This window comes from Numida meleagris, chromosome 5 (assembly GCF_002078875.1).
Source record: "Numida meleagris isolate 19003 breed g44 Domestic line chromosome 5, NumMel1.0, whole genome shotgun sequence".
NCBI classification, from domain to species: Eukaryota; Metazoa; Chordata; class Aves; order Galliformes; family Numididae; genus Numida; species Numida meleagris.
The window spans coordinates 16,959,147-16,971,960 of NC_034413.1; the positions used below are offsets into that span (position 1 = coordinate 16,959,147).

A 12,814-nucleotide genomic window follows, 5' to 3' on the forward strand; every position below is an offset into this window, starting at 1 on the left:
ATCTGCTTCTTCCCAGGGGAGACTGAAGCTCCAGTGCCGACAGCCGGACATTGGTATTGGCAAACTGGATTAGGGGCAGGCTCTAGTTCAAAATACTGCCTCGCTTGTCAATTGTATTTGATTTGAATTTAAAATGATTCTAAAGTGCTCTGCCTGTCGCTTTAGAAGTTTTTTAAGTTGAAATTGTCTAGATTTTAATGTGATAAGTAGGTGTTTTCTGTAGGTGTTTTCTTTCTTGTTTCAAGTTTTATCGTAACTCGGTCAGGTGATATAACCAAGTTCTGATGTGTGCTAGTTCCAGTAGTGACACAATCTGAAGCTGTGTCTGTCAGCGTCTGTCAGTTTGAATCATTTATCTTTCTCTGGAACTCAGGACAGTAACACAATTCATGCCTGATAGCACAACATTGTAGTACTGAACTAAAATAAATGCATTTTTGTGTTGTGCTTCCAGTATCATCTGCCTTTCTGGGTCAGTTAGTCCGAGCGCAATGTTATTTTCCTAATTCAACCATTTAGAAGATTGCTGTTCTACGGTAGAGATTTTCATACCTGTGATAGGTAATGTAAAAGTATCTGCGGGGAAAGTTTTGACTTTTTACACACTTTTTGTATTATTTTGTTAGTTTGTTTGCTTCTTGTTTGGTTGGGTGGATTTTTTTGCTACTTAACAGGGTACATGATTTCATGTAATGAAATAAGAACAATCTGAGAGATTACAAACAGATAGTAGCAACTCAGTTTTTTCATCAGAAAGCTGAAGACTGTCCCTCATTTTGTTTTGTTTTTTTCCCTGCGTATATGCTGACTTTTCCATTGTGGTTTTTGCTTCTGAAGACTTAGAACTTGAGATCAAAATATATTGCTGTGAAGCTGTCTCTATGAACCTGTCTGGTATTATGCTTTCTTGTTAGTTTTTCAGTGCTTTTTTTTTGGTTTTGCAGTTATTGTAACTGCATGCATTTGGAGATGATGATATTTATTTTCACTTAATAAAACAATACCACAGTTCCATGTTTGTGGCTGCTTCCATAAAAGCAGGCTGTAAGTATTTTTTCAAGATACTGGTAAAAAGCTGATCTAGAAAGCTACCATAGCTAGCCTTGATGCACAAGAGAGTATATGATCGTGTGTAGAGTGTTGAGTTCCTTTCTCATTCTCTTGTTCCTATTCCAAGTTTTTCAAACAAATTTGACAGAGACGTAGAAGCCTTTCAGTGAAGTACCTGTGAATATCAGGCAGGAGGGTGCCATTCTGCCAGCAGTGTCTGCTCTTAACATCATTGAGCCAAGATGTGTGAGTCAAGTCTTAAAGACTTAGAACAATGCGTGGGTTGTTCTGTAGTCTCTTCTGGATTGTTTTGCCAGGTTTGAAGGTCAGTATGTCATGAGATAGCACCAATTTTATGAGCAATTGCTTGAGAAATTTTAACAGTGACTTCTATCTCCATTCTTTTGGCTAGTTAGGTCAGGCTATAAATCAAGATAATGAAAGTATTTAAATTTTGTTTCTACATCTAATGGTATCTGTCAATTTTGGAACAACTTTGTTTCTTTTTGAAAGTTGGACCAATAGCTTTGAGAACATGCACTTATAAGCTTAAAACACATTGTGCTTAGGAAATAAAATGCCGTTTGCACGTCAGCTTCTCAGTGCAGTTTGTCTTCTTTCAAGTATTCAAATATGAAAATGATATACATCTTTTCTCTCCCTAAATGTGTATTTTTCTTCATACGTATATTTTACAGAAAAGTTAAGTTAAATAAGTTTAAAAGGAGTGAATTTCATCATGTATTTTAAATAGGTCATAAATCCATTTTCCCAGAAGATGAGTTTTTCTTTAGAACTGTGTTAGTTCATTTACCCTGCCATATTTCTGCTGGTACAGCTGTCCAGCCAACAGTAAGAGCCCAAGCCATCGGGAAGCTGTTTGTGTAATGGGTGAATGGGAGAGGTAAACTGTTACCGGGAGGGAAGCACGACTGTTCACTCAGCTGTAATGTTTGTCGTTCAGAAACTGCAAGTGTAGTGGAAAACTGGTGCATTCCATTAAGCCTCCTCCATCTAGTTATTGCAGAACTTCTAGAGTATATTCTCTCAGTAAAGCAAATACTTTAGATGAGGATGGATGAGTTTTCCAGCATCTCACTTACGAGGCTCCTTGTAGCTTAACACTGTGAATTTCAGTGCTAGGAGGCTTATATTCAGTTTTTGGCCTCAATCTTCCACTTGCTTCTTTTCATACTGTCACTGCTATTTATAGTTCTTTGGAACCTGAACAATTTCAATTTCTATGTTTTATGTTTCAGATGCTTTTAGACTGCCAGGGCTCATTCTTCAGCCTCATTCAGGCCAGCAACTTTAATTATGAGTATGGAAAAAGTATTCAAATAATGATGCCTACAATGACTTAAATTGCAGTACATGATTCATTTGAAAGTGTTTTGTCTGGCTTGAGGAGGACAGGGCTGTTCACCGGGGAGACAAAAGGGTTTGGTAGGAAGAAACTTCACTGATAGATATATCTAAGGTATCTGCAAGGAGGCATGCAGTCATTTCATCCTTACAGATGGAACAATCCTCTTATTAGATGAAATATGTCTGCTTTGGTGCTGCATGAAGAGCAATAACATGAGGATGTTCTTAATCTGTTCTGTAACTTACCACTTTCTGTAGGGATTTTAGCAGGCTGTACACTGTGTTTGGCGTGGCTGCAGTGAATGCACTTTCAGCATTGAATGACAGCAAGATCCAAGTTGTCTGTGAAGTGCTTTTGGTAGTGGAGTACTTATTTGTTCAGTTTCTGCAGTCATTTTCTCCCAGGCAGTAAGCATATGTTTTGCTGTTACAAGTAAATGTTTTTGTTTGGGTCACTAAAGCAAACACAAGTCTGTAATTCCTTTGGATGTTGAAGATCCTTTTGTACCATTTCTAAAAGGGGACACGGGACAAGAACATAATTCTAGACGTAGTCTGTGCGAAGTCCAAATACAACACTTGGGCTGCATGCCATAAACCGCCATAATTTCAAAATGTCGAATATTCACTCTCCTAACAATGACTGCTTAGTGTCTTTAGAGCACAGCAGCTCAAAGACAGTGATGTTTCCAGATGAGTCCTCTGTATGTACCATATGTATATGATTGTATGCTACTGAACGTTTCTCTAGGTGAAAGACATTTAAATATTTGTTTAAATTAAGGAAAATAGCTTTGTAATACTTAGTCTTTTTTGTTGTTGTTGTTTCATTTTTATTTTGTCTTTTTTAAATGGATGTTTAGGAACTTAACGTTGCCAGTTTCTTTTAATAGTGTTAACAGTTAATTGCATTGCATTAGCGTTACTGTCTGTAGATAATTGTAATTAGCTGTGCAACTACGAAAGCTTACAACTATTCAGAAGTGTGTGCACTTGTTATGTCAAATATTTTGAGCATTTAGATGCATGATTCTCTCCTCCAATGGATTACTACTTAAATTCATCACACCTGAGAAAAGATTTTATTTATTCTTTTCTTCTTGATGCAAAATTCAGTGTAGTGTTCATATGATATCTTTTCCATGCAGTGGTTGAATGTTGACTCCTTGTGTCACTTATAGGAAGTGGCAAAGAGAACGTTTGAAGGACAAAGAACATCGTGTGGCTGAGGAACTTTCTGATGAAAGCGACACTGAATTTGAAGAGGGTTTCAAAGTTCCAGGATTTCTCTTCAAAAAGCTTTTTAAGTATGTATTGTATACTTTATTTTAACGTTAGGGTGCTGCATGCTGTTAATAATGATATTAGTAGTAACAGTGGTGGTGATTTCTAGATGCCTTGTCCTGCAACTTTGGGTACAATTATTTCTGTTTTTTCTAAAAAACAAAAAAACAACAACAACAACAAAAAACTTAAAAAGTCCTGCTCAACCAAACCTTAAACAAAGTTGGCTATTGTAAGCATAAAATGCTGTTTTATGAAAATACAATTAATAAGTGGCTTGTGAGTACTGTAAATGCTCATTAGCTAAACTAAGGGTTGAGACGCTCTCCTTGTCTCTTTTTATAAATGTTTTCTTTTATTGGTAAGTGCTTTCTTTTAGTTCAGGTGTAGAGTGATATAAAAATGACTTTGAAGATACTGTGTTGGCAGTTGGTAATAAATGAAAACAAGGAATCTAAGTGTTTCTGCAACTCGGCTGAGAGTGATTGAAGTTTTCTGCCAGCAAAAAATACAGCCAACTTTTTCTTTGAGTAGTTTTATAAAGTCATATTATAAGATCTTTCAAGTGTTACTGGTAAAAGTGTTCAAATATGGAGAGTGCATTCTTAATTCCTTTAGTATTTAATGATAGATTACAGATTTGAGCAGGACTACTTTCCATTTCAGTTTTTTGAGAGTTTTGAGTTTTGTGGTGTCCAGTGACACTTTCAAGTAACTCATCTTAATCTCAAAAAGCCGTTTATAAAAGGCAATCTAAACAAGTTAGCTGCTGACAAGTTAATTTCATCCATAAGTTTTCTCTAACTTCCATGCATCACTGGCTTGAATTCATTTTTTTTTTGGCAGCATTTCACACAGAAGGAAAACCATCTCTTCTTTCGAAAGTTAACTCTAAAATCTTATAATTAATCTAGCAGAAAGCTGTCATTTCTTGTAGGCTTGCATTGTGACCCTTTCAACAGGGCCACTTAGTCTTAACCTCAAAGAAATTATTGTTGTTGTCCTGCATTTCTTCAGAAGGAAAGCACTAGCTCTGAGATGGAAATGAATTAATGACTTAGTTGCCAGGACCATACACAGCCAATATGTGGTCTCCGGTTGTTTATGCCACGGTACTGCAGGAGTAATCATCCTGAGAACGGATGTGTGGTCTGAGCAACCCAAAGGGAATCGAAATAAGGCAGACAACTAGAAATTAATCTCAGGGATATCAGCCTCGCTAATGAAGGGTATCCCTGCAAGCATGAGTCAGTTGGCAAGACTTCTTAAGTGGTTAGAAAGTTCAATTGAGTTGAATGATTTGTCTGACTTGTAACTTAAATGCTGAAACCTCCAGTGTAGGAAGGCCCATAGTCAATAGTCATTAAACTTTGAGTTCTGAACAAGTTTAGTAGAAAACATGGAAGTATATTGATCTAAGGAGGTGGTATCGCACTTTTTGTAAGTGGTCTTTCTGCATATGTGAATTGAATTCCAAAGAGAAGTTAGCTCACAGTAGAAATATTAGACCCTTAAGCTGGTTGTTTTTTTGTTTGTTTGTTTTTTGCTTTGTTGGTTTTCATTTTTTGTTTCTTTGGTTTTGTTTTATTTTTTTGTAAATCTGTTGAAGTGGACAATCTGTTTCTTCCCTATATACTTCTGTCTGCTTTGAGGAACGCTCAGCAACATTTACTTAGCTAGTACCACTGGTGCTGCTCTGGACTAAAGCCATGGTAAGCAAGACTGACTTAAAAGCATCTGCACTTAACCTGAGAGAATTCTGTGTAAGGAGGGAACCTGATTTCTTCCTTACATACTTCGAGTGCATGGTTTCCTAACAACTGCAATGCTATTTCATCTCAGTAACAAAGCAGCTACACTCTGCTAGCTAGTGTCCTGAATTTCTGAGGGATGCATCATAGTGTGATTACCTAATGTGAATTTTGGTGCAAATGTAACGATCTAAAAGACTGGGCAACATTGTTTTACTTCTGCAGTATTTTTAAGTTAAAAACAGAACCCAGAAATTCATCCATTGGAAGTGTAAGAGTAAAGAGAATTGATTATTGATTACCATAAAAAATTTTGGGGGAGAAACTTTTAAAATTTTTTTAACCTTTTCAGTAGTTGCAATATTATATGTTTCGTTTTTTTACAAAGAGTTGGTGTAACAAAGAACCTTAATTTTCCACACACGCTAATGTTAATGTTTTTCCATGTGTACTTTCAATGTCTTTTAAATTAATGTTCTGTCCATGAAAATACGTATTTTGGGAAATGCTTTTATCAGAAATAAGTTGCAAACATGCTTTGTGCGTAGTCATTTCCATTCTTCTTTTGTGTAGTGGGAGATGTGTAGGTCTTGAAAAAGGCCACACAACTTGCAAGACTTTTTTGGCTAAGAGGTATGCTTCTGTAAGATCATATTTAGCTATAGAAGTATGTGTGAAAAAACTACTCTGGGGAAGTGAGTTGAAATTCTGTTACACTTCACATTTCCTAAAGGGGCTGACAACATAAAATTTTAGAGCCATATAGAGGGCATTACTTAAAAACATGTTCCTGGTTTTGTTTGACACGTTCTAAGATACTCATCTCTGGACTGGCATACAACGTTCATGTGTAGAGAAGAATGTGGGAATTGAAATCATTTGTCTAGCTTCATGAATGTGCCTTAGTGTGATATCCAGAAAAGGGAAAATAAAAATCTATGCATTTAAAATTCCGTATTTAAATAGACACTTGAAATCTTGTGTAGAATATTTTTCCTGCATAGAGAATAGAAGAACACCAAAGATGAATAATACTGTATTTCCTTGATAATAAGTAACATTCGGAACTGTGAAGTATGAAAGGTTTATTTAAAAAAAAGTCTTACTTATTGTTCAGGCTCATTTGGACATCTCTGAAAGTTTGCCTTAGTGCTCCAGATTGATTTAGGAAGGGAGAAGCACTATGTGATCCAGAATTACTGAGAATTTCATTTCATTGCAGAAAGATGCGTGATTATTGCTACTCTCCTTCCATTATTTGGTTAAAAAAAAAAAAATTGTATTTTTTTGATCTTCAGAGATCAGAGGTTTTCCTCGTAAATTAAATCTATTAATGTGCCTACTTACACCTATTACAATCAGTAGTAGCTATTAATACATTATATCTTGTTCACCTGAATGTGTTTGGTGAAAGCACCTGCATCTCCTCCATTTTTAAATATCCTCGGAGGAGAATTTCTCCGAAACTTTATTGTTTTTTAAACGTATTCTTGTTATTTTTTTTTAGAAGACAGGGAGAGAGGGAGAAAGATGCTTATAAATGCAGCTAGTTTTTTAGCACTGTCTGTAACCCAAATAAATATTACAAAAAATAGTATCAGGGAATTGTCTTCTAAAGATATGTTATTAGTGTTATTAGTCTAAAGATATGATATTAGTCTGGTATAGCTTCTGACTTCTTTTTTTTCTCCAATTCTTCAATATTTCCATAAGAAAACGCTCTGACCTTCATAAAAAAATTGTAGTAATGTCTTCATCTGCTTAGATCTACTCCTTGAAGCTATTTTGTTTAACTTAGATTCCTGCATTTTTAAGGTCAATTCATTCCTAATAAAAGGGCTTTTTAAGGACTTCTTGGTATAATGCATTTACGATACCAGCAAGATAGTGTGATGTCTCAACCATTAGATGTGTTCTTTGATCACTTTTTTCTAACTGCTCAAGCCATTTGATTGTTTCCTTTCAGCGTTAATCTAAATCCATACAGATGACAACATGAATTGATTTTTGATAGGACTTAGCAGACACAAGTGTCATTAGTTGTCAGTAGTCCTAAACATTCTTCTCTGAAAGAGAGAAACACGATTTTAAAATATGCATTTGAGAATACTCCAGAATGAGCAATCCCTATTTTACAAAAAAAGCCTGTTTTGTTCTTTGCTGTGCTTGGCATGCTAGCAATGCGTGCCACCAAGAAAATAGTACCAGTAGCCTTGATCATCTATGTTAAAAGACACAGAAATGCTGAAACACGAATTTTTTCGGAATTATTTAAATATGCTATTGTTTCCATTTTTTCTTGTTTTCAATTTAAACTCCCTTTTCCAAAATGTTTTATTCCTGATGCTGTCATTATTTCATATCACTGTTTAAAAAAAAAAAAGTTTTAAATCGACTTCTTTTAATTGGGATATATTTTACATTGTTTCTCATGCAATTTCCAGTGAGTGTCTGGGAATAGAAGTTATCCTGATGTTCGCACATAATAACGCTGTGCTGCATCTCATTCACTGGAATCATTTCTATTGTTTTGCCTTCCAACGCAGTTTCCCTTGTTGTCTCTTTTCTTCATTGAAAGAGATTAAATTTTACTAAATGAATTTATGTGAAAAGAAAGCATATTGTGACAGATGTGATCAGTTTTCAGAGCAGAACATAAAGTCTGCACCACTTACAAGTCAAACTTTTCAGTTTAAGGTATATGTTCCAAGTAATATAATTGATTAGACCTCTGCATGTCTTCTCTTCTGACAATGTATGGCTTTGTTAGAGTAGCTTTCCAAGTTATTTTTAACACTTAAAATATACGTGAAATAAAATACCCTCTAATTACTGTGACTATCAGTTTAATTAGAAATGTTTTAGTATTGCATAAAAAATGAAAGTCACATGTAATGTTTGAGTATATCAAAAATGTATGACCTAGTAAATAGAGCACTCATGTAAAACACACATCCAGCATGTTACTGTAACTGGTGTAAGAACCCTGCCAAATGATTAATTCATGAGTACTTTCTGTTATGATCTTTATTATCAAACATTTGCCATCTTCTTTTTCCTTGTTTTTAGGTACCAGCAGACAGGTGTTAGGTGGCTCTGGGAATTGCACTGCCAGCAGGCAGGAGGAATTCTGGGAGATGAGATGGGATTGGGCAAGACCATCCAGATAATTGCCTTCTTGGCAGGTCTGAGCTACAGCAAGATCAGGACTCGTGGTTCAAATTACAGGCAAGTGCTCCTCTGCAGACTGTCAGTCTGTGGAGCTCAATTAATATTTCATCAGATGTATTGCTGGTGGAGGAGGGTCCTGTGAATTATTAATGACATTTCAATTACAATATTCCTTTAATTCTTTTAGTGGGGGACATCAAAGGAAAAATTTTACGAGACAGTGGAGCTGTAGGGCAGGAAAAATTAAACATGTAACACTTTTAATGAATTCCAGGCATTGATGCTTCATTTTGCAGATGAGCCACACTAGATATTTTGGGTCAATACAGTGTCTAAGGTTAGCTTCCACAAATGGATTGTTTACAAACTCAATTACATTAATATCAATAGTTTACACAATATGGAATTTTAAATTAGATGTAATACCTTTAGTTCCATTTATTAAATTTTACATTAAAATATTTGTTCTGGCAAGACACCAGGTGAATGCTTTACAGGAAGTCGCAAGCTGATTTGTGATGAAAGTTAAAGTTCCTGATCAGCAGGGAATTACCTATGCCAAAAAAATAGTAGTGCTAATAAAAACTGTAACTTACACAGAGGAATTTCCATCTTTGTTACTGTTCAAAACTGTATTAGAGTAACTGGCTGTTCTTGCAAGAGCTTTCATGCTCTTTCTTCATTACTGAACAATACTTTGAAATTCTGTCTTTATAGGTGAAATTACCGGAAAATGTACTTGTTGGTGTTCTTGGATTTACAAAGGCACGCGTGAATGATGCTCGAGTTTTCTGGTTCTGGTGGCCTATTTATCTGATGTAAATTATGATATGCAATTAAGCAAATATTGCAGCAGTATACTGAACAAAAAAAACCTAACTTCATAGTGAGCCATTTAAATTCTGTTCAGCATGTACATGACTTGTAAAATAATGCATTAAAAGGAAAACATGGAAGACTTACATTCTTCAGCTGATTCCTAATGTAGCCTTTATAAAAAAAACTGCTACGCTGTACTCCATCACTCAAGCCAGTTGATTTACTTGGATATGGCTGCCTCTTCTAAGGTTGCTACTCTACAGATTACTTTGTGCTGGTGTATTTATTACTTGCCCTTGCTGGAGGACCAACTGAGTTCATAAAAATCTTTGGGGAGCATCTCTTGACATTGTTACAGAGTTTCAGCTTAAGAGCTAAGATACTTCAGTGACACTACAATGAAACTTTGAAGATTCCAAAATATAAACACTGAAATTGCAACATTTATTCTTCATATAAGATCATGTGTTCTAGGTTTTGGTTTGAGTTTTTTGTTGTTCTTTTTGTCTGGTGCATTTAATTAACAAGTCCCCACAGTAGTAACTCTGTGGGAAAAGATAAGCTTTATTTCTTTGGTGAAACTTCTTACTTGCCTCTGTGTTGCAAGGCAGCATGTCAAAACATCTTGGTCTTTGCATGGTCAAGTATTTTCTGCACCAGCACTCAGAATGAGGAATGCACTAACACTAGCTGGCTAGCTCCTACTTGAGAGCCATGTTGTTTAGCAAGCAGAACACCTCATGGTCAGTCAGGTTGAGAAGCAGGCATTGTTAAGAGTGGACATAGTTGTGTTGTCAACCTGAGTGACTTCCAGCTCATCTCTTATCTCACTGCCTTGATGTACAGAGGGAGCTCATGTACTGCTGTATGAATCTGGCACTGCAGCCTTTCCCATGGTCTCTATCAGCCTCAGCTCTCATTCTGTAAAATGGAGATAACTGTGCCTTCCTTACTGTGCAGAATTGTGAAGATTGTTGTGTTTGGAAGCACTTGAGAATGAAAACAATAAGGCTATTTTCGAACATTCAAAATATGCAACTTTATTTTTTGTGACATTTTCTGAAGAAATATTCTTCAAAATAAGTTAGAAGAAATGTCATTTTGTAAACTGATCTGATTCTGAGATTTATAGAGGGGAAAGATCTTTTGTTATATAAGTCAAGGTAGAAGAAGTGCAGAGCTTTCACACCAATGGTCTGTTCACAAATATCTGTGCGCTTCAAGTAACCCATCTCTAGCCTGTCTTTGGATTGAAGTCTGTTGCTGAAACTTGATGAAGAGCTTGTGGGTCCATGAGTTTGTCGCCTTTTTTCCAAGCGCATTGTTTTCATGATTTTTCAGTGTACCAGGTTATTTTAATAAGACACATAATATGGAGTATTTATTTCATGTTAAAGATCTTGGTTTGGTTTTTTTTTTTTTTTTTTTGTTAGGTACCAGGGATTGGGTCCAACAGTGATTGTTTGTCCAGCTACTGTAATGCATCAGTGGGTGAAAGAATTCCACACATGGTGGCCTCCATTTAGGGTTGCCATTCTCCATGAAACTGGTTCTTACACCAACAAAAAGGTAATAATTGGTATTCATTTTGTAATTCCAGAAGCTTGTCTCTTTTTTTGAACTAGCAAAAAAAATAAAAGAAAAAAGAAAAAAAGAAGAGTATCCCATGTTCCTGAAAATTTCTGTGCAAGCATGTGCTCTTTGTCTGATTCTTAGTAGAGGTTACTAAGTTCACTGTCTTGTATGGATTTGTTAGGTAACTGGACAAAAAGGGGATAACAGGGAGTACATTTATATTATAATGCAGAATAGAACTGCCTAAACAAAGTAAACATTATAACAGGCTTCTCCTTCAGAATGCTTTACTTCTACTGAAGCCAACACTGCCCTGGCTAGACTGCTTTCAAACCAGACTGCATGTAGTTTGGGCTTGCTATGGGTCCCCTGCAATATTAGACATAACTCAGCTTATTATGGAATCAAAATGCATTGTGGTTTTAATGTTAATGTGTTCTTTTTCTTTAAGTCTAACCATTTAGAGTAGCCAACACAGTGTGATACCTAACCTACTTTTACAGTGGTGCTCATGCAATAGTAACTAACTTATGCGATTTGATCTGAGAAGATTTGAATCCTTTCTGCTAAAGGTGGGCATATCTGAAGATTAATCACTGAGAGTGCTTCTCTGTAAGAATGGAAAAGGCATATTAATTTCTCTTCATTTGGCCAATATGTCAGTTCATATCACCTGATATCTTTTAATGATGATGGTACTTTATTGGTTTTCTTCAAGCAGTGTCTTTTCTGTCTTTTAGTTTTATTGGCCAATGTCTTAATATGCATGTTCTTATTCCATTTCTTCAGATGAAATCTCCGACAAATCAGACTTGTCTATCCCTGATACCCTGCTTGAACAAAACAAGGAAAAGTTTAATTTTTGTTTTCTCCTCGCCTATTTCAGTTACTTAAAAGGATTTGCAGGATTCAGCAAAGTATTTTTAAATTTCTCTTTAAATATTTATTGAATTTCTTGTAATAACGTTACAGTGGTATGATGCTTAATTGCACTTGATTAAACGTATTGTGAAGTAATCGATGCCATTTTACAGTACATGGCAAAAAAGAAGTAGTACGCTCTAATGTGCTAATAGCTTCCTGTTCTTCAATTAACTTGGTATGTCTTCAATCCCTAAAAATCTGTTGACCTCAATAACATGTTTGTGTGTCTTCCTAAATTAAATTGTATGTGCTTATTTTGGGGATATTTGTTAATTAATGAACTTGACAAACTGGATCAAATTTTTTCCATCTGCAAGAGTAGTCAGGTTTTCAGGATTTACGTTCCCCTTGTTGTCTCACAAATGCTTATTCAAGAACTGAAAGAATCTTGATACAATATGATCACTTTTGATAGGTTCAGTACTCTAATTCTGTTCTTCATCTTTTGATAACTGCAACAGGATGCCTTAAACAAGTGTCACTGCTGATGTCATCATTATCTCATGCATGTTTATTCTTAGTTACTTCCTTAAAAAGACCAAGCTTCTGATGGAAATAAATTTTAAAAAATAGAATCCTAGGATCATCTAGGTTGGGAAAGACCTTCAGGATCTTCAAGTCCAACCATCACCCTGACCTACTGAGTCCCATCGCTAAATCATTCCCTTAGTACTACATCTCTTAAATACTTCTGAGGATGGGGATTCCACCACTTCCCTGGGCAGCCTGTACCAATGCTTAACTACCCTCTCCATGTAGAAGTTCTTCCTAATATTCAATCTAAACCTCTCTTGTACAACGTGGGACTCATTCCTCATGTCCTGTCACTTGCCACCTTTAGAGAAAGATTGACACCCTCCTCCTGCAAATAC

At 35.7% G+C, this 12,814-nt stretch overlaps 1 protein-coding gene across 2 annotated transcripts in view; it reads left to right on the forward strand.

The window, feature by feature from the left end:
* Positions 1–12,814, forward strand: part of ERCC6 (ERCC excision repair 6, chromatin remodeling factor) — a 47,028-nt gene that overhangs the window by 15,356 nt on the left and 18,858 nt on the right. Inside the window, exons 7-9 of one of the 2 annotated variants that reach the window (XM_021398802.1) lie at positions 3,600–3,725; positions 8,523–8,681; positions 10,877–11,012. In XM_021398802.1, coding sequence (XP_021254477.1) covers positions 3,600–3,725; positions 8,523–8,681; positions 10,877–11,012 — 421 coding nt within the window. The remainder of the gene's footprint in view (positions 1–3,599; positions 3,726–8,522; positions 8,682–10,876; positions 11,013–12,814) is intronic. The other variant, XM_021398803.1, reaches the window with a different exon arrangement.